The sequence below is a fragment of the Amblyraja radiata genome, chromosome 8, assembly GCF_010909765.2.
Source record: "Amblyraja radiata isolate CabotCenter1 chromosome 8, sAmbRad1.1.pri, whole genome shotgun sequence".
Taxonomy (NCBI): domain Eukaryota; kingdom Metazoa; phylum Chordata; class Chondrichthyes; order Rajiformes; family Rajidae; genus Amblyraja; species Amblyraja radiata.
Window position 1 is genome coordinate 7106527 of NC_045963.1, and position 27097 is coordinate 7133623.

The following is a 27097-nucleotide window of genomic DNA, read 5'->3' on the forward strand; positions in this document are numbered from 1 at the left end:
GAGGTCCAGAAAGTCGGTAGCTTCAGGGCAACCGCGTTCAGTTGGGCCTGGTTGGGAGCAACGGCGGGTTGAGCCCTGGCGGCGTGCACGCTGTGCTCCAAAATGTCTATTTTGGGACGTCGGGGTCACCAATGAGGCGGGACTCGAAGCTATCCAGCCAAGAATGAGGCGGGACACAAAGTTTGTCCAGCCAGTAAATCTTTGTTAACTAACAATACAGTTCCCTACTACTCCCCCAGGCACAGGCGTTCCCGGCCTTAAATAATCCCCAGGGAGCCCCATTTTGGTGGCAAAAACAGGAAAGCAGACTATTATCTAAATGGTGGCCGACTAGGAAAAGGGGAGATGCAGCAAGACCTGGGTGTCATGGTACACCAGTCATTGAAAGTGGGCATGCAGGTGCAGCAGGCAGTGAAGAAAGCGAATGGTATGTTAGCTTTCATAGCAAAAGGATTTGAGTATAGGAGCAGGGAGGTTCTACTGCAGTTGTACAGGGTCTTGGTGAGACCACACCTGGAGTATTGCGTACAGTTTTGGTCTCCAAATCTGAGGAAGGACATTATTGCCATAGAGGGAGTGCAGAGAAGGTTCACCAGACTGATTCCTGGGATGTCAGGACTGTCTTATGAAGAAAGACTGGATAGACTTGGTTTATACTCTCTAGAATTTAGGAGATTGAGAGGGGATCTTATAGAAACTTACAAAATTCTTAAGGGGTTGGACAGGCTAGATGCAGGAAGATTGCTCCCGATGTTGGGGAAGTCCAGGACAAGGGGTCACAGCTTAAGGATAAGGGGGAAATCCTTTAAAACCGAGATGAGAAGAACTTTTTTCACACAGAGAGTGGTGAATCTCTGGAACTCCCTGCCACAGAGGGTAGTCGAGGCCAGTTCATTGGCTATATTTAAGAGGGAGTTGGATGTGGCCCTTGTGGCTAAGGGGATCAGAGGGTATGGAGAGAAGGCAGGTACGGGATACTGAGTTGGATGATCAGCCATGATCATATTGAATGGCGGTGCAGGCTCGAAGGGCCGAATGGCCTACTCCTGCACCTAATTTCTATGTTTCTATGTGACCATTACAAAGACACGTGACTCCTCCCTCCAGAGCCGAGGGTTCGCACTGCACGAGGCTCACCACCAGGGGCCGCCATAGTATATAACATAAATTTCAACAACTGTGTTGCACATTTGAAATCTATTTGCCAGTCTTGGTGGTCACTTGCTTAAACTTTATAATTAATTACTTAAATCAGCAAACTTTGATAAATGGCTTTCTATTGTATAATAAAAACCATTAATAGCAGTGAACTGTCATGGCCCCAGCAATAGATCACCAGTCACTAGGTCAGCTTAATGCCCGTCATTCCTCCCTATCCCCATCTGCTACCATATTAGTCAATTTCTCCAAAGAGGTCAATAATTTTCCTTTAGTTCCACAAGGAATAATCAGTGATGGTGTAGCCGTTTCCACAAAATATACAAAAAAAAGTGTTGGAGTAACAGTGGGTCAGGCAGCATTCAGAGACGTCCTCCAGAGATGCTGCCTGATCTGCTGAGTAACTCCAGCACTTGGTGCTTTTTATGTAAACCAGCATCTGCAATTCCTTGTGCCTCCATAAAAGGTATACTTTCCAGAAAGTTTGAATTGGTTCAGTTTCTTTACTTTCAATAATTTTTTTAACGGATTTTCTTTAAAAATTTACCTTCTCTTGCTCTTTTCGCCAATATCACTCTTTTGGGAAGTTTAAAATGTTGAATGCTGATCACTTTCTCCATACCCTTGGTGCAGGGTTTCTCTGGTGATTGTTCTGGCTTTGGGACCGAGAGATGATTTCCATATGGTCTATAGTCTTTGCTCCATATACTGAGCATATGCAGAGCTCTCTGCTTATTTGCCTCATTGTTCTTCCATCCACTTGACCTTTTTGGCGGAATCTGATAAAAAAGGAAATGAATATCCAAATTTCTCCATTATAGAAAAATAACAGAATGTAGATCATAATTTCCCATTTCAAAACGCTATGACCTCGCTGACTATTGTTTTCACAGTTGTGACAAATGGTATTTGACAGCCTTTGACAGCACTGGGCCTGCACTCGCTGGAGTTTAGAAGGTTAAGGGGGGACCTCATTGAAACATACAGAATAATGAAAGGCATAGATAGTGGATGTGGAAAGGATATTTCCACTGGTGGGAGAGTCTAGGACCAGAGGACATAGCCTCAGAATTAAAGGGAGCTCTTTTAGAAATGAGGTGAGGAGGAACTTATTTTGGAAGTGGGTTGTTAATCTGTGGAACTCATTGCCAGAGGGCTGTGGAGGCCAAGTCAGTGGATATTTTTAAGGTATAATTATAGACAAATTCTTGATTAGAACGAGTGTCAAGGGTTATGGGGAAAAGGCAAGAAAATGGGATTATGAGGCAGAGATCAGCCATAATTGAATGGCGGAGTAGACTCGATGGGCCGAATGGCCTAATTCTACTCCTACCTTGTGAACTACTAACAAGTACATTAAGGGAATGAGGGTAATCAGAGAGAGAATACGGCCCCTCTGAAACCAGAGTGGCCATCTCCGTGTGGAGCAGGTGATGGGCAAGATCCTCAATGAGTATTCTTCCTCTGATTTTAACGTGGAGAAAGATATGGGTAACAGGAATGTTAATGGAAATGTCTTGAGGACAATCCATTTTACAGCCGAGGAGATGCTGAACGTATGAAGGTAGGTAAAACTTCCAGGCTTGATCATATATCTTGCTATAGGAAAGATGTTGTTAAATTGCAGAGAAGAGTTACGAAGTTTTTCCCAGGACTTCAGGGCATGAGCTATAGGAAGTAATCAGGCAGTTGAGGACTTTATTCCCTGGAGGGCATGAGGATGAGGGGGTGATCTTATAGAGATGTATACAATCATGAGGGGAATAGATAGGGTTCATGCACAGAGACCTTTACCCAGAGTAGGGGAATCAAGAACCAGAGATCATAGCTGGGAAACAGGCCCTTCAGCCCAACTTGCCCTTGCCGACCAAGATGCCACTACTACTCTATTCCCAACAGCCTATGTTTATCCCATCTCCTTCTCAACCTTTCTATCCATGTACCTGTCCAAATGTCTTTTAAATGTTGTGATAGTACCTGCCTCAACTACCTCCTCTGGCAGCTTGTTCCATACACCGACAACCATTTGTGTGAAAACGTTACCCCTCAGGTTCCAAGTAAATCTTTCCTTTCTCATAGTAAACCTTTATCCTCTGGTCCAGGGTAGGGGATAAAGAACATTCCCCTACCCTGGGTAAAAGGCTTATTAATTTCCTTCATGATCACCCCTCATCCTCCTGTGCAAAAGTACTAGACTGCTCAACCTCTCCCTACAGCTAAGGCCCTCGAGTCCTGGCAACATCCTCGTCAATCCTTTTCTATAACAGTGACCTAAACTGAACACAATACCCCAAATGTGCCAATGTCTTGTACATGTAACATAACATTCCAAGCTCTATACTCAATACTCTGACTGATGACAGCCAATGTGTCAAAAGCCTTCTAAACCACCCTGTCTAACTGTGACGCCACTTTCAAGGAACTGTGTACCTGCACCCCCAGATCCCTTTGCCCTCCAACACTCTCCAGAGCCCCGCCATTCAATGTGAATGTTCTGCCCTGGTATGACTTACCAAAATGAAGCACTTCCCCTTTTCCTCATGTGACATCATTCCGATAATAATCTGTCTTCTTGTCCTTGCCACCAAAGTGGATAACCTCACATTTATCCACATTATACTGCATCTGCCCACTCACCCAACCTATCCAAGTCAGCCTTCAGCCTCATAGCATCCTCCTCACAGCTCACACTGCCACCCAGCTTTGTGTCATCCGCAAACTTGGAGATGTTACATTTAATTCCCTCATCTGAATCACTAATATATATTGTAAATAACAGCGGTCCCAGCACCGAGCTTTGCGGTACCCCACTAGTCACTGCCTGCCATTCTGAAAAGAACCTGTTAATTCCTACTCTTTGCTCCCTGTCTGCCAACCAGTTCTCTATCCATGTCAATACCCTACCCCCAATACCACATGCTCTAATTTTGCACGTTAATCTCTTGTGTGGGACCTTGTCAAAGGCTTTTCGAAAGTCCAGATACATCACATCCACTGGCTCTCATTAATCTACTTGTTACATCCTCAAAAAAATCTAGAAGATTAGTCAAACATGATTTCCCCTTCATAAATCCATGCTGACTTTGACCGATCCTGTCACTACTTTCCAAAAGCGCTGCTATTACATCTTTAATAATTAACTCACGCATCTTCCCCACTACTGATGTAAGGCTAACTGGTCTATAATTCCCAGTTTTCTCTCTCCCCAATAGATAGATAGGGATACATAGATAGAAAACTTTAGAAGGAAATGGGCCAAATCAGCTAAAATGGGACCAGTTGATACAGATATGGGCAAGTTGGCGTGGGCAAGTTGCCTGAAGGTCCTGCCTCTGTGCTGTGTAATTCTAACTCTCTATGACTCTACATTTTCATCTGTGTTCACTATTTTAGAGTAAAAATATTTATAACCTGCAATATTGCATGCCATTCTGATTGTTCCATTACACAAAATATGTGGAGGCGTTGGAGAGGATACAGATAAATGCTGCTTCAAATAAAGGATTCAATTCAATTAAAGGGAGACGTTGGATAGACTTGGATTGTTTTCTCTAGAACTTCGGAGGTTGAGGGGAGACCAGATAGAAGTGTACAAAATGATGAAAGGCATAGACATGGTGCACAGCGAGAATCTTTTACCCCAGGGTGGAAATGTCCAACACGAGAGCGCATTACTATGAGGTGTGAGGGGGGAATTAAATGAAGTTTTGCAGGGCAAGTTTGTTTAATTTACACATAGAGTAGTGGGGGGCTGGAACACATTGCCAGGGGTGGCGGTGGAAGCGGATATGATTGTGGTATTTAAGAGGCTTTTAGATAGGTACATGGAAGTGCAGGGAACAGAGGGATGTGGATCATGTAGAGGCAGATGAGATCATAGAAACATAGTAAATAGGTGCATGAGTAGGCCATTCGGCCCTTCGAGCCTGCACCGCCATTCAATATGATCATGGCTGATCATCCAACTCAGTATCCTGTACCTGCCTTCTCTCCATACCCCCTGATCCCTTTAGCCACAAGGGCCACATCTAACTCCCTCTTAAAAATAGCCAATGAACTGGCCTCAACTACCTTCTGTGGCAGAGAGTTCCAGAGATTCACCACCATCTGTGTGAAAAATGTTTTTCTCATCTCGGTCCTAAAGGATTTCCGCTCTATCCTCAGACTGTGACCCCTTGTCCTGGACTTCCCCAACATCGGGAACAATCTTCTTGCATCTAGCCTGTCCAACCCCTTAAGAATTTTGTAAGTTTCTATAAGATCCCCCCTCAATCTCCTAAATTCTTGCGAGTACAAGCTGAGTCTATCCAGTCTTTCTTCATATGAAAGTCCTGACATCTCAGGAATCAGTCTGGTGAACCTTCTCTGCACTCCCTCTATGGCAAGTTTAACGTGGCATCATGTTTGGCACAAACATTGTGGGCCAAAGGGCTTGTTCCTGTGCTGTATGTTCTATGGCCATTTTATAGGCATTTCAGAATAACGACATATCAACTCAAAAAATTACAATTTTGAGAAAAGGACAAGCCGAAAGCAATACTTGTTCGGCCACTAAGTACTTGACTGTATTTTTCCCTCATAAGATCAATGCCTGTTTTGGGCTCGATGTTACAGGAATGTTACACATCAGCTCCAGGATAGAAGCAAACATTGAAGATATCAAGAATGGGTATCAGATAAAAACAGTTTATTTATTAAACTAAACACAATAGACACATTACCAGCTTTTACCATTATCATGGAGGAAAAGAACCAAATATAACTAACTTTAAGAAAAACTTCAGTTCTCTTAATAGTAAAAAGTGTAATGCAAAATTATAACATTTTGCACTTATAACTTAGAATGATTAGATAATATATAATACCTGCAAAGTGCATGGGTTGAAGTTGTCTATGAATTCCAAAGTCTTAATATCTATATTTCCAAGTGCTATATGTAAAGCTTTCTCATCACCAAAGTGGCTATAGAGGCAAAGTTAAGTGTCAAAACATAAACGGTAAACATTATTGGACAAAATAGAATAAAATGGATCACTGGTTATCCATACCTAGATACAGTGAGGTCCAAAAGAAAAAGTACATGAGCTTCCAAAGTATCAAGCATAGCAAATTTATTACATAGGTCGTTTTGGTAGGGGTTTCAGTGATAGTCAAAAATTGAGCAATCCAATATAATCTCAATGCACTTCATCTATGGCATTGCAGAGAAGCTCATCTGGCACCCATCCAAGGTCTCGTTAAATGTCACAAGGATATCCGTCTCAATTATGAATTCAGGCAGCAAATTCCAGACCGCTAATCCCTTTGATCTGAAAAAAAAGTTTCATCTCGTCTCCATCATCCCCTCTCCTCAGGGGCAAAAGGTGAGTTTCAGCCTTTGCATTCAATTCATTATCAATCCACAACACCCACCAGGGCCCTATCATTTGCTGTGAAGGCCTTAGCCTGGATTTTAACTTCACAAAATGCTCCATTCACATGTCTGCATTAAACTCCATTAGCTATTCCTCAGCCCAGTTGATCAAGAGCTGCTGCAATTTTTGGTAATCACTTTCACTATCTACGATACCAACTACAATAGTGTCATCTGAAAACTTACTAATCATGCAATCATACCATCTAAACCTTTGTTATAAACCGCAAACAGCACAGGTCCAGCACCGATCCCCAAGGGACACCACCAGCAATTCTCTATCCAGTCGGATAGTTCTCTATAGATTCCATGCAAGTAACTGTGATAAATGAAACAGGCCATTGTTAGCTGTGGGCTAGGTGAGAACGAGTTACAGACAATGAGACTCAACAAGACAACTTTGACGTTAGTACAACGACTTGGGTGGGGGAGGGACAGAGAGAGAGGATGGAAGTTAGAGAAATCAAATAGATAGACACAAAATGCTGGAGTAACTCAGAAAGACAGGCAGTATCTCTGGAGAGAAGGAATGGGTGATGTTTCGGGTCAAGACCCTCTTCAGACTGCTATGTTCAGCTAATGTTGTTCATTTATTTAACTAGAGAGAATCCAGGGAATTATCGGACGAGCAATACTGCAAGCCTGGAATCAAAATTGTTAACTTTGTTGAACTGATTGTATACATAAATTGAGCTCAGTTGATGAGTTCATGAGGGACGATGTTACAATATCAAATATGATTGGTTAATTCACCCACAAGCAGCTGCAGCACATTCCAAATGCCATTCTAGAAATAAGCCATTTCAAGACTGGTCTAAACATCAGTGCAATCTAGGCCAAGATACTGCACTCCAAAGAAACTGGTCCAAATGTTTCTCCACCCACATTTTACTCCTTCAGCTTCCAACACCATTTGTTAAATCAAATTTCAGGTTTGATCACATAGCACTGACAGTCAAATTGTCCCAAAAAATTCTGACTTGACAAATATCAAGTGTTTGAAGAAAACATCTGAAGCGAGGATCGTGAATCTACATTTTATCACCGGCCATTTTATCTTGCAATCTATTGAATTTTACTCAACTTTTACAAATGTTTGTCTCTTTCTGAGGGATAAGATATACATTTTCATTTCCGAGGCATGACGTAAATGCATTTGGATAGACAGGGACTGATTAAGGACAGGCAGCGTGGTTTTGTACATGGGAGACAGTGCTTCCACACCTCCATTTGTTTTTTCCTGAAATAATTTTCAAAAATGCTTCCTGCGTGCTATTTTTTGTTTTGTTTTTTGCGGGCACACGTTAACACAAAGAACAAGGCAAAACAGATCTATGTAACTACACTGCATCTGCCTGCTTCTGTTACTCACTTGTACAGTGTGCAAGGCAGCTTTTGTTGCCTCCAACAGCTTTCGATGTCTTTGTTTTTTCAACCTACTCTCACGTGTCTGTCTCTGCTCTCTCCCTCCCTCTCTCTCTCCCTCCTCCCTTTCCCTCCCTCCCTCTCCATCCTTCTCTCTCTCTCCCCCTCTTTCTCTCCCTCCCTCCCCTCTCCCACTTTATTTTTTCTCTCCCTCCCTCCCTCTTATTCCCTCCCTCCCTCCTCTCTTCCCCTCTCTCCACCCCTCCCTCTCTGCCCCTTGAGCCCACCCACCGTTCTGTGGCATCAAGGCCAATCCCAATGTAACTGCAATCCCACTGCCCACTGGTAACTTTTCATCACTAGGCTTATCCAGAATTCTACCACTGCTTGAAAATTAATCAAAGGCTCAACTTCCACTGAGAAAGAGAATTCCAAAGTCTCATTGTTATACGAGAATTTTGCCGAACAGTCTGTGACCCATAGCCAATGTCCCCTCTAATTTTTAGTAGTTCGTGTGCACAGAAATCTTGTATTGTGCAATTGATATGCTGTTACAAGTGTGTGTGCGCACTGAATTCTTGTGCAAATATATAACCTCATGAGCTTTTGGTACAGCAGTTTTTACTATTTCGTCGAGCCATTCAACTTTAAACCAGCTTGCAGTTCTTTCGCACTTCACACCTTTTGCATCCTTTGAATTTGACATTGTGAATCAACATTTCTTTCAATAAAAACTCAATAAGCCATCTACAGAATTTGAAATGGATCTTCGTAAACTGTACAATAAAGTCAATATGATTATGACATTTTTACAAATAAGCATAAATTATATACTATAATACTGTATAATTATTGATTACTGCATTCTAGGTAACATTGTAGTGTCTATGACATATAGACTATTGAATCCTTTCGTTTTTCAAATGAAACAGTTCTTTATTTTAACACTGTAACAAGCTCTCCCCCTCTCTCCTCTGCCCCCCCGCCCCCCCCCCCCATAGTGACCATAGCGCTATGTTTAAAGCTGCAGTCGGTAGCGCTATATTTAGAACCCATAGCGCTGCAGCCGACAGCTCTTTATTTAAATTCCCACGCGTTAAACTGACAGCGCTCTGTTTAAACCTTTGCGCGCCAAACTGGCAGTGCTGTGTATATCACCTTTACACCCCATCGCAAGCCGGATGTGGAAACTTCCAGAAATTATTAAATTTCCCTAACATTACCCAAAGACAACAAAAATTTCCCGAATTTCAGATAATTTCCTTCAAAGTGGAAACACTGATGGGAGATCGTGTCTTACAAAGGTGATTGAGTTTTTGAAGAGGTAACCAAAAACAAGGGCAACAGAGACATTCTCAATATGCAATTCAACAAAGCCTTTGATCAGCTTTCACATGTAAAGGGGCTGTCCCACTGCGGCGACCTAATCTGCGAGTTTAGAAGAGTTTGCCCTCGACTCAAACTCGCAGCATGGTCGACACGTGGTCCTAGGAGGTCACTGGAACTTTCCTTCATGCTCGAGGGAAGTTCCCGCATACTCACGGCCTCAGCTAGGTCGCGGAAAAAAATTTCAGCATGTTGAAATTGGTCGGCATGGTTCTTTTGAACCCGTAGTGCAGTGGAGTGGGGTCGCTATGTAGTTACAGGCAGTCGAGGGCAGCCGTAGGCAATCTCCTTCGCTGACCGGGCATTTTGATTGGCTCATTGGAGTTTTCAGGACCAAGGAAAACCGACCGGTAGGTTAAATGCCCGCTAAACTTTATTATACTTCTTAAAAGTGTCTTCACTCCTTCTCCCCCCTTCTCTCTAAACCCCCCCGCACTCCGCGCTCTCTAAAGGGCTTACCGATACTGTGCAGTGTTTTTTATCTTCCTCTTTATCGCGGGTGTGAATTTCAGACAGCGCTCCCCCGCTTTCCCTGGCCCCCGCCTTTGCGATATGTTTGTGTGTGTGTGCGTGTGTGGTGGATCCAGCTCGTGGTTTCATCGCTTACGGTCGATCCAGCTCGAGGTTTTCCAGGCGAATGCCCTCGAGCTTGAAGGTCAAAGACACACTTCTGAACTCGCGGATTAGGTTGCCGCAGTGGGACAGCCCCTTTAGGCTGTTCTCAAAGGTTAGAACACATGTGATCCAGGCAGAGCTAGTTAACTGGATACAGAATTGGCTTCATGCGAGAAAGCAGAAGGTGGTGGGGGAAGGGTGCTTTCCGGACTGGAGGCCTGTGACGAGTGGTGTGCATCAGGGATCATTGCTGGGCTCATTGTTGTTTGTGGTTTAAATTAACGATTTGGATGAGAATGTACAGGTACGATTAGTAAACTTGCAGAGGATACTAACGTGGGTGGTATCGTAGATAGTGAAGATGGTTATCAAAAATTACAACAGGCTCTTGATCAGCCTGGCAAGTTGGCAGAGGAATGACTAATGGAGTTTAATGCAGAGAAGTACGAGGTGTCGTATTTTTGGAAAGTCAAACTAGGACGGGAGATTGAGAGGGATATGGATCAAATGCAAATGGGACAAGCATATATTAGGCATCTTGGTTGGCATAATCAAGTTGGCCAAATGGCCTGTTTCCGTGTTGTATGGCCAAAACTGTTCTCTTCCTCTATATTCCTACACCTGTTCCTTGTAAGCACTTCAAAAATTAGCAATCTGCAGGCAATCATTTTCATTGCATGCACAGATTTGCACTTAAAAAAAACAATAATCTGGTTAAACTAATCAGTACAATATACAAAGAAAAACATTGATGAAGGATACTGCCCAGCGTACTCAATAGATTTAGGATCAACATCATTTGAATAATCATTTAAAGGAACAAGCTTCCGCTTCAATGGATCAAACACCAATTGATATAGAAATGTGTTATTTGCCCGAATGAACCCATCTGTGTATTCTTCTGGCACAATCACATTTGTCTTCAAGTATTGTCCCATTTTTTTAATCACCTGTAAAAAATAATAAAAAGAAATGTTAGGTGGAAAAACAAGTTAAGCCAAATGATTCCCAAATATCAAGGGATACTCTTTAAAATGATGTATAGTGAAACGCTGATTCAATTTAAAGGAACAAGCTTCCTTATTTGAGAGCTTTAAATATTAATAATAATGGAAGTGTCCAATAACATCAGCATAGCGTTAAGATGCAAGTGTATAGAGTGAATCAGCCGTAGTTAAATGTTAACACTTTCATTTTGAGAATAATTTATGCGGAGGAATTAAATAATTATGACCTCGGGAGAATTAGTATTAAGCAAATGAAGGGGCTAACGGCTGATGACACCATTTCCAAGCTCTTGGAGTAATTTTGATTTTATTCTCCCGGAAGTAACAGAAAAATCAATTCACTATTTTACATTGCAAATTTAAAGTGAATTATTAAAATAGTACAAAGTCCTAAATTGGAATAAAGGTATTTTAAGATTGATGGGTTCTTAATTAGTAAGGGCGTCAAAGGTTACGGGGAGCATGCAGGATTGAGGGAGAGGAATAGATCATCCCTGACTGAATGGTGGAGCAAACTTGATGGGCAGAATAGCCTCATTCTGCTCCTATGTCATGGATATTCTAAGTTGATAATTAAATTTTAATGTAATGTATTGAAATATTTTGCATGTCATGAATGGGCATGGCCCTGTAAATTATTGTTACTGATATATCAATGGACCAAGATCTCAGAGTAAAAGAAACCTACTATTATGATATCTGGATTGCTAGCAATTCGCAGCAGCTTGCATGCTTTGCCCAAACCAATTCCATGAATGGATGGCAAATAATCACATCCTGATAAAATACACATATATCTGAACTTCTCTTCAGTGAACACATCTCCCAGTTGCTTGCATTTGCCAAAACGAGCCTTGTCAATTTCAATGCCATTTCCATACTTGTCCACTTTAAGTACAACCTAAAATTACAGGAGAAAACAAAACAACCAAATTATTCATACAATTTGATATCACAAATATTCTTGGAGACACAAGGCATTTGTTGATGCTGTAATATGGAGGAGCACACAATCTGCTGGAGGAGCTCAGCAGATTGAGCAGCATCTCGGCGCTGGGGTGGCATAGTGTTAGAGCCACTGCCTTATAGCGCCAGAGACCCAGGTTCAATCCTGACTACGGGTGCTTTTACGGAGTATTGTACGTTCTCCCCATGAGCTGCGTGGGTTTTCTCTGAGGTCTTTGATTTCCTCCCACACTCCAAAGACGTACAGGTTTGTAGGTTAATTGGCTTGGTATAAATGTAAAATGTGTGTGTAGGGCGGTTTTAATGTTCAGGAATCGCTGGTCAGTGTGGACTCGGTGGGTTGAAGGGTCTATTACCGCGCTGTATCTCTAAACTAAAAAACTAAACTAAATGTGTGGGGGTGGAGAATTTTTGATGTTTCAGTTTCAGGACTGATGCAAAGTTTCAACCCAAATGTCAACAGTTCCGGACAAAGCTGGAGTACCGAGGCAACAACACGAACACCTGTAGATTGTGGCAAGGCTTGAATGCTACAACAGGTTACAAAGCAAAGGCTGGCAGTTTCAATGGCATCAATGTGTCCTTCCCTATTGAGATCAATGCATTCTACGGCAGCTTTGAACAGATGGTAACTGGAGAAATGTCAACCACCCTGGCAGTCATGGGTGTGGCTGCACCAAGTTACTGTCGCAGACGCAAGATCGATCGGCCGTCCCGAGAGTGAATCAGTGGAAAACAACTGGAGCTGTGCAGACCAGCTGGTAGAGATATTCACAAATATCTTTAAACTCTCACTCCTTTATTCTGACCTACTATACCTATATCTATACCTATACCTACTTTAAGAAGACCACTATCAAACCAGGCTGTAAATCTGGCTAAATTTTGCTTCAGAGGCGTTTTCTTTTTATAAGTAAAAACCCACTTGAGAACTATGGGCGATTTTAAAATTTTACAGCCAAATTTATCACTTCTGAAACTTTTTAGATGCCAAAGGAATCAAGAAAAAACACAAATAATGCCTTAGTGTTGATGAAATGCAGTGAGTAAACGGCCAATGTTCGCCAAGCACTTTGGCTGTTGTTGTCCCTTCAGTTCTCGCTTCTATCTGCCGTCATTTCTCCTCACTTTTGGAATTCTGAAGTAGGGTAAATGTCTCTCACGCTTATCCCGATTTCCATAATTATTTACATGCAAAAATTGACAATTTCGGCAGGTTTTAATGGGCCCGCTACTCTGGAAACAATGGTAAGTGCTTACCTGCAGTTCATCGCGTGTACTCCACTTGGCGTAGCGTAGCAACAGCACGGGTCATGGGTCGTGACCCGGCTGCCATGCAACTTCCCTATGCTGCATGGTCTTTGCACTGTTAAAATGTGATTGGTCAAGGAGAGGAGCCTTGCCCAAATTGTTTATGTTACCTGGTAAAATGTTTCCTTACTTAGGAGAACTGTCTTCCATTAGGAACTTTCTGTAGAAACAATGTAATGGGATATTTTGTGTTTGGGTTAGGGAACTGGCAATTAATTATGATCTTTATTTATGATTGGTTTGTAGGGGTTGCCCCCCTCCCATGTATTTTGCGCCACGAGTCTGATATGGTATATAAGAGGAGAGCACATGAGTCAGTGTCAATCTTCTGGGACCTGCTGGAGGTGTCTATTCGCACAAGACTGAAAGGCTTGGACGAGTAGAGACAAGGATCGGACCCGCGGTGTTGGTTAGGTATCGTATAGGGTAGTGTGTTTGTGATTGAGAAATAAAGTTAGTTGATCCAGTGCTTGACTCAGTGTTTTTACTAACCAGACTAACAGGTGAGAATAGGAGCAGAATTACACTTTAATGACTACCATCCAGTAGTTCTTACATCCACCATCATGAAGTGCTTTGAGTAGGTATGTTACAAAACGCTGCAGTTCTGCCACTGGCCGTGTGCGTGCATTTGGCGCATTTGAGAGGGGGGCGGGATTAAAATGCCGTTTTCTCCTGCCTGTTGGAGTCGATCTTTGTCAGGCTGTTTAGCTGCTGCAGAGAAATCGCTCCGACATCCGTTCTATCAAGTTTTTAAAAAACATCGCTGGATAATTTAATTGCTGGAGTAAATTAAAATTCGACTTCTAATGCCGTCAACGCCGACAACGGGACGGATCTCACGTATGGGACAAAGCAAGGTAAGCTGTTTATTTTACATATAAACGTGCTTCTTAGGATTACTTTAATCCAAATTTTATGTTGTGAAAAGGTGATTTAGGCCCCATACGAACCGGCAGTGTTTTTCCTGCCGATATGGGGTTTAAATTCACCGCAAACCGCAACGTTCCAAACGATCGCGTTCTACAAAGTCCCACTCGCAAGATGATTTAAATGCCATTAATTTACGGGAATTAAACACTAAATTCCTTCCATTTGGCCTATAAATTCATGACAATGAGATTTAAAAATCATGTTATATTGTGAATTCTTGTGTGAATGTCATTTGGACACTTAGGCTATTTAAAAATGTTAACCTTTTCTTCAGAAATGGATAGATGTTTAGATCTAGTAATTGAATTTTGTAATTAGCTACAATTAGGTAACTAACTAATTATATGCTTTAATTTCAGGTAATCCAAGTAAGATTGTTTCACATTTGTTTCAGAATGCTTCAATCTATAATAACTGAAAAATTCATTCAGTTCTCTTAATTTTTAAGAAAGTTATGGGCTTTTGACTGTCCTTGATCACAGCTTTTGAGTTAAGTCAATGGAAAAGCAATAGGGAACAAGATGCTAATTTCAGAGTATGAAAATGGCCATAACTTTTTTAAATACTGAAGATATGAAAGTGAATTAGGTGTCAAATTAAACTTATTTTTATGCTTTATCTGATGGGATAAATTGCAGACTTGATTTTAAAAACCTCAAAATGTTGTAACATTGCTACTTTGGGAGAATGGCGATAGTGCACATAACTGCAGGCTCCAGAAGCTTTGATCCATTGCAGTCTGATGACCACAATAGGTGTACAGCAGACCTGGCCCGAAACCCAGCCACAAGAATTCTCAACACAGGTGCCCCACAAGGACGCCTTCTCTGTCCACTATTATACTCCGTGTATACTTATGACTGAGCAGCGGAATTCAGTTCTAACTCTAACTACAAGTGTGAAGATGACATTACTGGGGTGAGTTGGAACATGAACATCAACAATATGGAGTACGGGAAAGAGTTAGAGAACTTGGCATTAGTACAACAACCTCTCCCTCAACGTCAGCAAGACAATGGAGCTAGTTATCGACTTCAGTAAGCACAATGCAGTACATGCCCCAATCAACATCAACGGTGCCAATGTAGAAATGGTTGTGAACTTCAGCATCAATAGACAATAGGTGCAGTAGGCCATTCGGCCCTTCGAACCAGCACCGCCATTCAATGTGACCATGGCTGATCATCCCCAATCAGTACCCCGTTCCTGCCTTCTCCCCATATCCCCTGACTCCACTATTTTTAAGAGCCCTATCTAGCTCTCTCTTGAAAGCATCCAGAGAACCTGCCTCCACCGCCCTCTGAGGCAGAGAATTCCACAGACATCCTTGGTGTAAATATTACCAGAGATCTGTTGTGGACCAAACACACTGAAATGACAGCCAATGCAGCACACCAATGCCTCTACTTTCTCAGGAACCTGAGGAAATTCTCAACATGTTGCCAATGATTTGCATAAACCTCTGCAGATGCATCATAGAAATCATACTGTCAGGATGCATCACAGCTTGGTTTGGGAAGAGCTCTGACCAAGACCACAAGAAGTTCAGTTCAGTGTAGTTTATTGTCTCATATACTATGGACAGTGAAAATCTTTTGTTGCGTGCTAACTAGTCACAAGAAAGACAATACATGATTACAATCGAGCCATTCACAGTGGATAGATACATGATAAGGGAAAGTGCAGGGATTTGTGGATGTATCTCAGGCTATCACACATACCAGAATCCCCACAAATGACTCCATCTACAGTTCACACGGCCTCGGTGAAGCAGCCAACATGATCAAATACTTTTCCTATTCTGGTCATACCTTCTTTCCCCACTGCCACCGAACTGAAGATACAGAAACTTGAAAGCATGTTCCCCCGGATTCTGAAACAGCTTCCCCCCCACCCCCCTGTGATCAGTCTTCCGAACTGTCATTCCGTTAAACTGAGATACAGTCCAATTCTCCTCTACATCATGGTAGACACAAAAAGCTGGAGTAACTCAGCGGGTGAGGCAGCATCTCTGGAGAGAAGGAATGGGCAACGTTTCTGGTCAAGACCCTTATTCAGACTGAAGAAGGGTATCGACCCAAAACGTTGCCCATTCCTTCTCTCCGGAGATGCTGCCTCACCCACTGAGTTACTCCAGCATTTTGTTTTAACCTTTGATTTAAACCAGCATCTGCAGTTCTTTCTTACACATCTCCTCTACCTCATTGTGGATATTGGACTTTGTCTCTGGAACTGTTGTGCTACAATACTGAGAACCATCTTCTGCACTCTGTATCTTTCCCTTCGCTCTATCTAGTTTATCCAGATTGTACAGTATGATCTAACTTGATTGAATAGCATGCAAAACAAAGCTTCTCACACTACCTCAGTGACAATAATACACCTAAACCTAAACTCCTTTCTCCCTCCACAGATGCTACTCAACTCGTTGATTTCCTCCAGTGGATTGTTTCTTGCCACAAAAATCTTGTACCAATGCCCTTATTCAAATTGTTCCCAGACAGATTTAAAAAGCCTCTTCTTCCCCTTGCCAAATTAATCAAACATGCAGAGATCAATCCAATACAGGTAAAATTGAAACAATATAAACACCCTTAAGATTTGGCACCTATCAAATCCTCCTCAACACAAACTATTCCCAGTTGGAAATGTACAGCTCTTTCTCCCCCTTGCTAATAAATCTAGTTTTGTTTATTATTGTCTCGTGTATCAAGGTCCAGTGAAAAACTTTTGTTTGCATGCTATCCAGTCAAAAAGACTATGCATGAATGCAATCAAGCTTTCCACAGCGCACAGATAAAGGGTACAACATTTAGTGCAAGATATATCATTGATGTCTGATAGTTCAAAGGTTTCCAATTAGGTAAATGATAGGTCAGGACCACTCTATAGCTAATGAGAGGACCGTTCAGTTGCCTGATAACAGACGTGACAAAACTGTTCCCAAATCTGGAGGTATGCATTTTCAAACTTCTGTATCTTTTGTCTGACGGGAAAGGCGAGAAGAGGGAGCGACTGGGATGAGAATGATCCTTGCCTTGCCGAAGCAGCGTGAAGTGTGCATGGAGTCAATGAAAGTTTGTTGAAAATGTTTTCTATGGTGCACCTGTAGAAGTTGATGTGGGTTGTTGGGGACATGCCAAACTTCCTAAGCCTTCCAAGGAAGTCGAGGCATTGGTTTGCTTTCTACCATAGTTTCGATGTGACTGGTCCAGGACAAATTGCTAGTGATATTCATTCCTAAGAACTTGAAGCTTTCAACACCATCAATGTATACTTCGACACCATCAATGTATACTGGGGTGTGTGCTGCTTTTTTTCTTGAAGTCAATCACAGTCTCTATAGTAGAAACAAAGAACTGCAGATGTTGGTTTATTACCAAAGATAGACACCAAGTGCTGGAATAACTCAGCGGGTCAGGCAGCATCTCTGGAGAAAAAGAATGGGTAACGTTTCGGGGCAGGACCCTTCTCCAGACTGTAAGTAGGGGATGCAGGGGAGGGTGAAGAGCTGGAGGCAAAGAGCCCAGGACCAATCAAACCTGGCCACAAATGACCTTGGGCAGGGCATTGGTCAGCCCATTGTTGTCTAGGGAAGGTGTGATCTCAAGAGGAAAACAATGTGGAGAACTGTGGAACTGGTAAAACAACTGGGGTGGAGGAAGGGGGTATGCGGGGAGGAGGGGGTATGCGGGGAAGAGGTTACTTAAAATTAGATCATTCAATGTTCAAACCACTGGGTTATAAACTCCCCAAATGAAATACGTAGTGCTGTTCCTCCAATTTGTGTGTGACCTCACTCTGACGATGGAGGCAGCCCAGGACAGAAAGGTCGGCATGGAAATTGGAAGGGGAGTTGAACTGGAGATCCCGGAGGCCATGGCGGATGGAATGCAAGTGTTCAGTGAAACGGTCGCCCAGTCTGCGTTTGGTCTCACCGATGTAGAGGGGCCCACATCGGGAACACCGGATGCAGTAGATGAGGTGGTACATGTGAACCTGCAAACAGGATAGGACAGGTTTGGAGGGATATGGACCAAATGCTGGCAGGTGGGACTAGTGTAGCTGGGACATGTTGGGCCGAAGTCCACACTGTATCACTCTATGACTGTCTTACCTGAAAGGACTGTCGTGGTCCCCAGATGTAGTCAAGGGGGGAGGTATAAGGATCGGAGTTGCATCTCCGGCGGCTGCAGAGGAAAGTACCTGGAAGGCGGTGGTTTGGGTGGGAAGGGATGAGTGAAGCAAGAAGGGTCCTGACCAGAAACATCACCCATCTTTTTTTCTCCAGAAATGCTGCTGAGCCGTTGAGTTACTTTGTCACTTTGTGCCCATCTGTGGTATAAACCAGCATCTGTAGTTCTTTGTTACTACAATTTGGCTTACTCCACTGCAAAATCTCCTCAGGTATATGTAGGAAGGAACTGCAAATGCTGCTTTCAACCAAAGATAGACACAAAATGCTGGATAGAAGGAATGGGTGACGTTTTGGGTCGAGACCTTTCTTCGGACCTCAGATTCCTCACGTATGCCTACTTTGAAGAAGTTCAATGATTTTGAAGTATCAATGATTTGGATGAGAACATACATGGCAAGATTAGAAGTTTGCAAATGATACAAAAGTGGGTAGTTTTGCAGATAGTGAAGATGGTTGTGAAAAATTTGCAGCAGGATCTAGATCGATTGGCCAGGTGGGCTGAGGAATGGTTGATGGAATTTAATAGATAAATGTGAGGTGCTGCATTTTCAGAAGTCTAACATGGGCAAGACCTACACAGTGAATGGTAGGGCTCTGGGAGCAGAGGGATCTAGGAGTGGAAGTGCATGGTTCCTTGAAGGTCGAGTCGCAGGTAGGTAAGGTGGTCAAAAAGGCTTTAGGCACATTGGCCTTCATCAGTCAGAGTATTGAGTATAGAAGTTGGGAGGTCATGTTGCACTTGTGTAAGATGTTGGTGAGGCTGCATTTAGAGTATTGGGTTCAGTTCTGGGCACCATGTTATAGGAAAGATGTTGTCAAGCTGGAAAAGGGTACAGTGAAGATTTACGAGGATGTTGCCACAACTAGAGGGTGTGAGCTATAGGGAGAGGTTCAGTAGGCTGGGACTCTATTCCTTGGAGTGCAGGAGGATGAGGTGTGATCTTATTGAGGTGTATAAAATCATGAGAGAAATAGATCGAGTCTCTTGCCCAGAGAACATAGGTTTAAGGTAACGGGGAAATGATTTAATAGGAATGAAGCGTAACTATTTCACACAAAGGGTGGTGGGTGTATGGGACAAGCTGCTAGAGGAGGTCGTTGAGGCAGGGACCATCTCAACATTTAAGAAACAGTTAGACAGGTATATGGATAGGACAGGTTTGGAGTGATATGGGGCAAATGCAGACAGGTGGGGCTAGTGTAGCTGAGACAGGTTAGCCAGTGTGGGCAAGTTGGGCTGAAGGGCCTGTTTGCACACTGTAGCACTCTACGACTAAGTTCTCTTCCTCTCTCCGATGGGAGTTCTGCAACATCCTGTTTCACTGCTCCCCCTATGTGATTCCTACTGCTCTCCGGCTCACCTACCATGTTTTCACCCGGATTCACTGCCACAGCCACCCGTGTTTCCTCAGCACTTGCCTCCATCTTATACCTCATGGCTACGAACTCCGGTTCCAAACCTCCCACTTCAGACCTAACCCAGATTTCAATTACCAACAATCAATCCACTGCTTCTCACAGCAGTTCTCCTTCCGTGCCCTGCGCTCTGCACTGGCCACAAAGTGCCAACACCAGCAGGCCCTCACTCTGACTCTCCCATAGCTCTGAGCCTCATTCACCCAGACCTGCAAGGGCCCAACTTTACCAGATCCACACCTTCAATAAACGCTTCCTTACCTCCCAGGACTCTACTAAGGATCACATGCTTGCAGGTCTTCAGCCAGGCCCTCCACTAATACTCCTCAACTCCACAACCCGCAGGTCTGGGGCTTCACCGCTGGACCGTGCCACCCGCCTACCTATCACGAGACCGAGGCCCGGGACGCCATCTCCACCACAAAGAGCAGCACTAACGTCCACCGCCTCTCCCACCTACACCACCTCCCTGGCCAATCCCTGGCTGGGCCCACCGACCTCACCACCATCCCTTACCTGCCCATCATGGACCTTGACCTTGGATTCTCGCCTCTTTCCCGCACACAAGCGGGCCAGAGCCATCAACTCAGCCCAGTTCCAGGCTTAACTCCAGCCCAAGAAACTTCACACCATCCATTCCAACATGTGGTCTAAATCTCCTGCTGACTCTCCTGAGTCCTACTGCTCCACCCCACCAACACGTAATTTCAGTAATGATACCATTGCTTCTTGCTGGCTTTCTCCAGAGCTGCCAAGTTTTGACGGAGCATTTCAGTATTCTAGTACCTGAAAATCAGTATTTTGCTGAGGAAATCAGTATTTTTACGCCGTTCCATTTTGCTGAAAAAAATGTTGTTTTCTATGTGCAGTCATACCACGTAAGTGTACAAGAATGCATAACTTTGCTACCAATTGACATGTCTTCTACGCACCTTACTTGACAGTGCATTCATTGCCATTTCTTTATATACTGCTGTTTGAACGGCTGCTTCCTGCTTTAAGCATCAGATGATGATGTAGAAGCCATTTTGGAAGCCTCCCTCCCTCCCTCCTCTCTATCCCTCCCTCCATCCCTTTCTCCATTCCTCTCGCCCTCCCTTTCTCTCCCTCCCTCCCGCTTTCCCTCCCACCTCCTTCTCTCCTCCCATTTTTTCTCCCTCCCTCTTATTCCCTTCCTCCCTCTCTCCCTCCCTCTCCCTCTCCATCCTCTCCCTCTCTCCCTTGAGCCCACCCACCGTATTGCAAAATCAAGGCCAATCCCAATGTAACTGCAATCCCACTGGTAACCTTTCACCACTAGGCTTATCCAGAATTCTACCACTGCCTGAAAAATAATCAAAGGCTCAACTACCACTAAGAAAGAGAATTCCAAAGCCTCATTGTTATACGAGAACAGTCTGTGACCCATAGCCCTGTGGCCATAGTGCTATGTGTAAACCCCATAGTGCTATGTTTAAAGCCCATAGCGCTCCAGCTGGTAGCGCTATTTTTAGAACCCATAGTGCTGTAGCCGACAGCTCTTCCTTTAAATTCCCACGCGTTACACTGACAGCGCTCTGTTTAAACCTGGAGCGGGACAGGCAGCCTGGAGAGAAGGAATGGGTGATGTTTCTGGTTGAGACCCCTCTTCAGACTGAACTGAACGTATTTAAAATCCGTATTTAACAACACAAAACCGTACATCCATATTCTAATCGCATTTCCGTACAAAATACGGAAAACCCGAACTACTTGGCAGCCGTTTCTCCCTATTTCAACCACGTTACCCCTACTGCACTTGTGCCACTGCTCACACCCCACTCCTTTCTGAACCCCCATCATTCCCCCATGGTACCGCCCAAACCTCCGTCCACCCCTCTGCTCCCAGCCCTCATCCCTGTCGTGTTTTCACCATCCCCTGACCTCCCCTTTTGCGATACAGAAAGGTCTGACCCCAACAGTGGCCTTACCCATGTACCCCTCCGCCCCCACCTCAATGAGCTCCGTGTTCCCTAAGATGAAGGGCTTTTCTTCCATTGCCTCTGCACCTTCTTCTATGGGAAATAGTCCTCACGCCCAGTGATGACCCCTTCTCCCATCTCCAACAATCCTCCTCCTCTTGGACTATCCCGGACAGCCAACTACTCTCTCTGGACATTTCTATCCCTAACTGCCAGTGAAATCTTAACCGGCTTGCAGAGCTGCCAAGTTTTGTCAGAGCATTTCAGTTTTCTAGTACCTGAACATCAGTATTTTGCCCCCCTCTCCCTCCCCCGCTCTCTCCCTCTTTCCCTCTCTTTCCCTCCCTCTCCCTCCCTCCCTCGCTCTCCCTTTCCCTCCCTCTCTTCCTCCCTTTTTTTCTCCCTCTCTCTCCCTCTGTCCTCCTCCCCTCCCCGAACAGTCTGTGACCCATGGTGCAATGTGTAAAGCCCATAGCGCTATGTGTAAAGGCAATAGCGCTCCAGCTGGTAGCGCTTTTTTTAGGACCCATAGCGCTTTTGGTTAAATTCCCACACGCTAAACTGCGCTCAGTTTAAACCTGGAGCGGACAGGCAGAACAAAGCTTACAAAAATAACCATCCAGATCTTGAAATTTAAAATACTAATAGATTTAATCTGCTATAATTTTTTAGTTACAGTATGACTTTTTATATCCTTGCATTTAAGCAGCAAGATGAAACAGGAAGTCGAGCCAATTTTTAAAAAATCCGTATTTTACAAAGCAAATCTGTACATCCGTATTCTTATTGCATATCCGTACAAAATACGGAAAATCTGTACAACTTGGCAGCTCTGGTCTTGACTTTTCCACTCTCCTTACCTACTCCAATCTCACCCCCTCCGAACACCAAGCTCTCTGCTCACTTTGCAACAATCCCAACATTATCACCAACCTGCTGACAGGGGAGCTGCTGTTGTAGTCTGGCAAGCTGACCTCTACCGCGGTGAGGCCAGACGCCAGCTCTCGGACGCCTCCTATTACCTACAGGTCGACCATGACCCCACAGATGAGCACCAGGCCATTATCTCCAGCACTATCTCTGATTTCATCACCTCTGGCGATCTGCCCTCCACAGTCGGCAACCTCATCGTTCCCCAGCCTCACACAGCCCACTTCTACTCCCTGTAGAAAATCCACAAGCAGAATGGCCCCGGCAGACCCATTGTTTTAACCTGCTCCTGTCCCACTGAGCTCATCTCCACATACCTCGATTCTATCCTATCCCCTCTTGTCCAATCCTTTCCTACCTACGTCCAGGACACCTCAGGCCCATCAACTCTTCAACAATTTTTGGTTTCCAGGCCTCCATTCCCTCATCTTCACCATGCATGTCTCAATCCCTCCACACGTCTACTAGGAGGCCTTAAGGCCCTTCACTTCTTCCTATTCCACTTACTGCCCTCCCCTCTTGCCCCCTTCTCCCACCCTAGTTGTTTTACCAGTTCCACAGCTCCCCACATAATTTTCCTCGAGATCACACCTTCCATAGCCAACATTGGGCATACCAGGCACCACATGCTGGAGGTCATTTGTGGCCGGCCTTGATTGGTCCTGTTCTTTTCTCGCCTCCAGCTCTTTACATCCCCCCACCCCTTACATTGAGTCTGAAAAGGAGTCCTGGCCTGAAACGTCACCCATTCTTTTTTCTCCACAGATGCTGCCTGACCCACTGAGCTACTCCAGCACAATCTCTCTAGTCTTGGTGACATTGAAGAACAGGTTATTGTCTTGGCACCACATTACAAGGCTCTCAATCTCCTTTCTGCATTCTATATCTTGGATATCCATATCCAACATTATGAAGGATCTGAGTGTATCAAGGAGTTAGCTCATCATCAAAACTAATGAATCCACAATGAGTCTACAACCAGGCCTTGGCTCAGAATAAAAGGATGTACTTTTAGAAAGGGGATGAGAAGGAATTTCTTTTCTCAGAGGATGGTGAATCTGTGGAATTTATTGCCACCGGCGGCTGTGGAGGCCAAGTCGATGGATATTTTAAAGGCAAAGATTGGCAAATTCTTGATCTGGGGTCAGGTTATGTGGAGAAGGCAGGAGAATGGGGTTAAGAGGGAAAAATAGATCAGCCATAATTGAATGGCGGAGTAGACTTGATGGGCTGAATGCCCAAATTCTGCTCCGACAACTTTTGAACTTGCTGAAATCCACGTAGACATCACCAATTCCTTTGCTCCATAGATGCTGCCTCACCCACTGAGTTTCTCCAGCATTTTTGTCTGCCTCCAATCCACATCTTAAAGTGATTTCTACAAAAAATCCTCTATATATATGCAAACATCTCAGCTTTGAAGGAGGAATGTCTAAATAACAATATGCTCCATTCTAATTGGAAATATAAAATAATAATTATTTTATATACCACTGCTGTTAGCTATCTTTTCTGTTTCTAAGTTGATCACATTGAATGGCGGTGCTGGCTCGAAGGGCCAAATTACCTATTGTCTATAAGCTTCTGGATTTGATATTGTGCAATAAATACATAGCACAAACCAGTTACTTGTCTTTCTATTATAAAATTGTTTTAAGGTTTTCTCCTTACCTTGTTACATCCAAATGCCAATAGGTCCGAATCTTCTGTGATTACTGCTTGAGCAATGCCGATCTTATTTAAATAGGCCAATTGTGCATCAGCCTCATAAGGTGCTACAATACAGTCCATCCCTCTTGCTCTTGCAATCTGCATCAAAACAAAATTGTTTTTCACACAAATCGTTAGGTGTGAAACGTTCTCCTGGCTAATGTTATCCCACTTTTCAAGAAAGGAGCAAGAGAGAAAACGGCGAATTACAGACCAGTTAGCCTGACTTCGGTTGTGGGAAAGATGCTGGAGTCAATTATTAAAGATGTAATAATGGGGCATGTGGATAGCAGTAAAAGGATTAGTCCAAGTCAACATGGATTTATGAAAGGAAAATCATGCTTGACTAATCTGGAATTTTTTGAGGGTGTGACAAGTAAAATGGATGAAGGGGTGCCAGTGGATTTAGTGTTTCTAGACTTTCAGAAAGCCTTTGATAAGGTCCCGCACGGGAGACTGGTGACTAAAATTAGAGCACATGGTATTGGGGGTAGGGTGTTGACGTGGATAGAAAATTGGTTGGCAGACAGGAAGCAAAGAGTAGGAGTGAACGGGTCCTTTTCAGAATGGCAGGCAGTGGCGAGTGGAGTGCCGCAAGGCTCGGAGTTGGGGCCGCAACTGTTATATTACGATATATATTAATGATTTGGAAGAGGGAATTAGGAGCAACACGAGCAAGCTTGCGGATGACACAAAGCAGGGTGGCAATGTGAACTGTGAAGAGGATGTTAGGAGGTTGCAGGGTGACCTGGACAGGTTGAGTGAGTGGGCAGATGCAGTATAATATAATAAATGTGAGGTTATCCACTTTGGTGGCAAAAACAAGGGGGCAGATTATTATCTCAATGGTTAGGGGGAGATGCAGCGAGACCTGGGTGTCCTTGTACACCGGTCACTGAAAGTTGGTGTGCAGGTACAGCAGGCAGTGAAGAAAGCTAATGGAATGTTGGCCTTCATAACAAGAGAATTTCAGTATAGGAGTAAAGAGGTTCTTCTGCAGTTGTATAGGGCTCTGGTAAGACCACATCTGGAGTATTGTGTACAGTTTTGGTCTCCTAATTTGAGGAAGGACATCCTTGTGATTGAGGCGGTGCAGTGTAGGTTCACATGATTGATCCCTGGGATGGCGGGATTGTCATGAGGAAAGATTGAAAAGACTAGGCTTGTATTCACTGGAGTTTAGAAGGATGAGGGGGAATCTTATAGAAACATATAAAATTATAAAAGAACTGGACAAGCTAGATGCAGGAAAAATATTCCCAATGTTGGGCGAGTCCAGAACCAGGGGCCACAGTCTTAGAATAAAGGAGAGGCCATTTAAGACTGAGGTGAGAAAAAACATTTTCGCCCAGAGAGTTGTGAATTTATGGAATTCCCTGCCACAGAGGGCAGTGGAGGCCAAGTCACTGGATGGATTTAAGAGAGAGTTAGATAGAGCTCTAGGGACTAATGGAATCAAGGGATATGGGGAGAAGGCAGGCACGGGTTATTGATTGGGGACGATCAGCCATGATCACAATGAGTGGCGGTGCTGGCTCGAAGGGTCGAATGGCCTCCTCCTGCACCTATTTTCTATGTTTCTATGTTTCAAATTTGCCTTTCTTCGGTTTCTTTATATTGGCTGCTAACCATGAAGGACGACAATGATAAATAGTACCGTGAAGCCACAAAGAGAAGACTTACACACACATTAACACCAATCATATTCACAGTAAGATCATGCAAACATCTTCAATAAGCATCACCGTAGCCAAATCCAACCATTGGTTATTTACCACAGATAGACATCAATAGGTGCGGTGTGATTAAGAAAACCCACTGAGAAAGTAAAAATACAGGCTAAATATATAAACTCTAAAAATGTCAAGTAAAGGGGTGCAACGGTCATGAGATTGTAATTTAAATATATGTTGACATTTGCAGACTTTATAAGTACAATAAAAGAAAAAACAATAATTAGAGAGGGAATAGGGATCCTCTGAAACCAAAGCAGTCATCTCTGTGTGGAGTCGCAGGAGATGGGAAAGGTCCTCAATGAGTATTTTTCCTTAGTTTCGACTATGGAGAGGGACATGAAGACTGGGGAATTTGGGAACCAGTTAATGGAAGTGTCTTGAAGACAGTTATTCTGACGGTTGAGGAGGTGCCGAAGGTACGCTAAGGCGTATGAAGGTAGGTACATCTCCCAGGTCTGATCAGATATATCCGAGGACACTCTGGGAAGCTAGAAAAGAAACTGCAGGCCCCCTGGTTGAAATATATGAATCATTGGATACAGGCGAGGTGCTGTAAGACTGGAGAATGACTAATGTTGTGCCTCTATTTAAGAATGGCTGCAGGGAAAAGCCGTGGAACTATAGACCAGTAAGCCGAACATCAGCACGTTACTGGAGAGCATTCTGAGGAATAAGGTATCCATGCATGTGGATAGGCAGCATGTCTAACGAAGGGACTCGATCTGAAACTTCACCCATTCCTTCTATCCAGAGATGCTGCCTGTTCCGCATTTTGTGTCTATCTTTGGTGTAAACTAGCATCTGCAGTTTCTTCCTAGGCATTTGGATAGACTGGTGCTGATTAGTGATAATCAGCATGGTTTTGTACATCGGAGATCATGTCGCACCAATCTGACTGAGTTTTCTTTTGAAGGAGGAACCAAAAATGTTGAGGAGGGCAAAGCCATAGAGGTCATCTACCTGGACTTCAGCAAGTTCATAAGTTCCAGTGGAAGAATTTGGGCATTCAGCCC

General features: G+C 43.8%; 1 protein-coding gene and 1 long non-coding RNA gene across 5 annotated transcripts in view; one reads left to right on the forward strand and one right to left on the reverse strand.

The window, feature by feature from the left end:
* The window catches only part of exo1 (exonuclease 1), a 68128-nt gene that overhangs the window by 13470 nt on the left and 27561 nt on the right, over nucleotides 1-27097 (reverse strand). For all 4 annotated transcript variants that reach the window (XM_033025116.1, XM_033025115.1, XM_033025117.1 and 1 more), the window contains exons 5-9: nucleotides 24310-24447; nucleotides 11633-11845; nucleotides 10700-10887; nucleotides 6024-6120; nucleotides 1706-1937 (exon numbers count right to left, since the gene is read on the reverse strand). In XM_033025116.1, the coding sequence (XP_032881007.1) occupies nucleotides 1706-1937; nucleotides 6024-6120; nucleotides 10700-10887; nucleotides 11633-11845; nucleotides 24310-24447 (868 nt within the window). The remainder of the gene's footprint in view (nucleotides 1-1705; nucleotides 1938-6023; nucleotides 6121-10699; nucleotides 10888-11632; nucleotides 11846-24309; nucleotides 24448-27097) is intronic.
* On the forward strand, nucleotides 1036-23907 carry LOC116975851. Its single transcript, XR_004412794.1, has 2 exons — nucleotides 1036-1071; nucleotides 23787-23907. It is a non-coding gene; the product is annotated as an uncharacterized LOC116975851 (long non-coding RNA).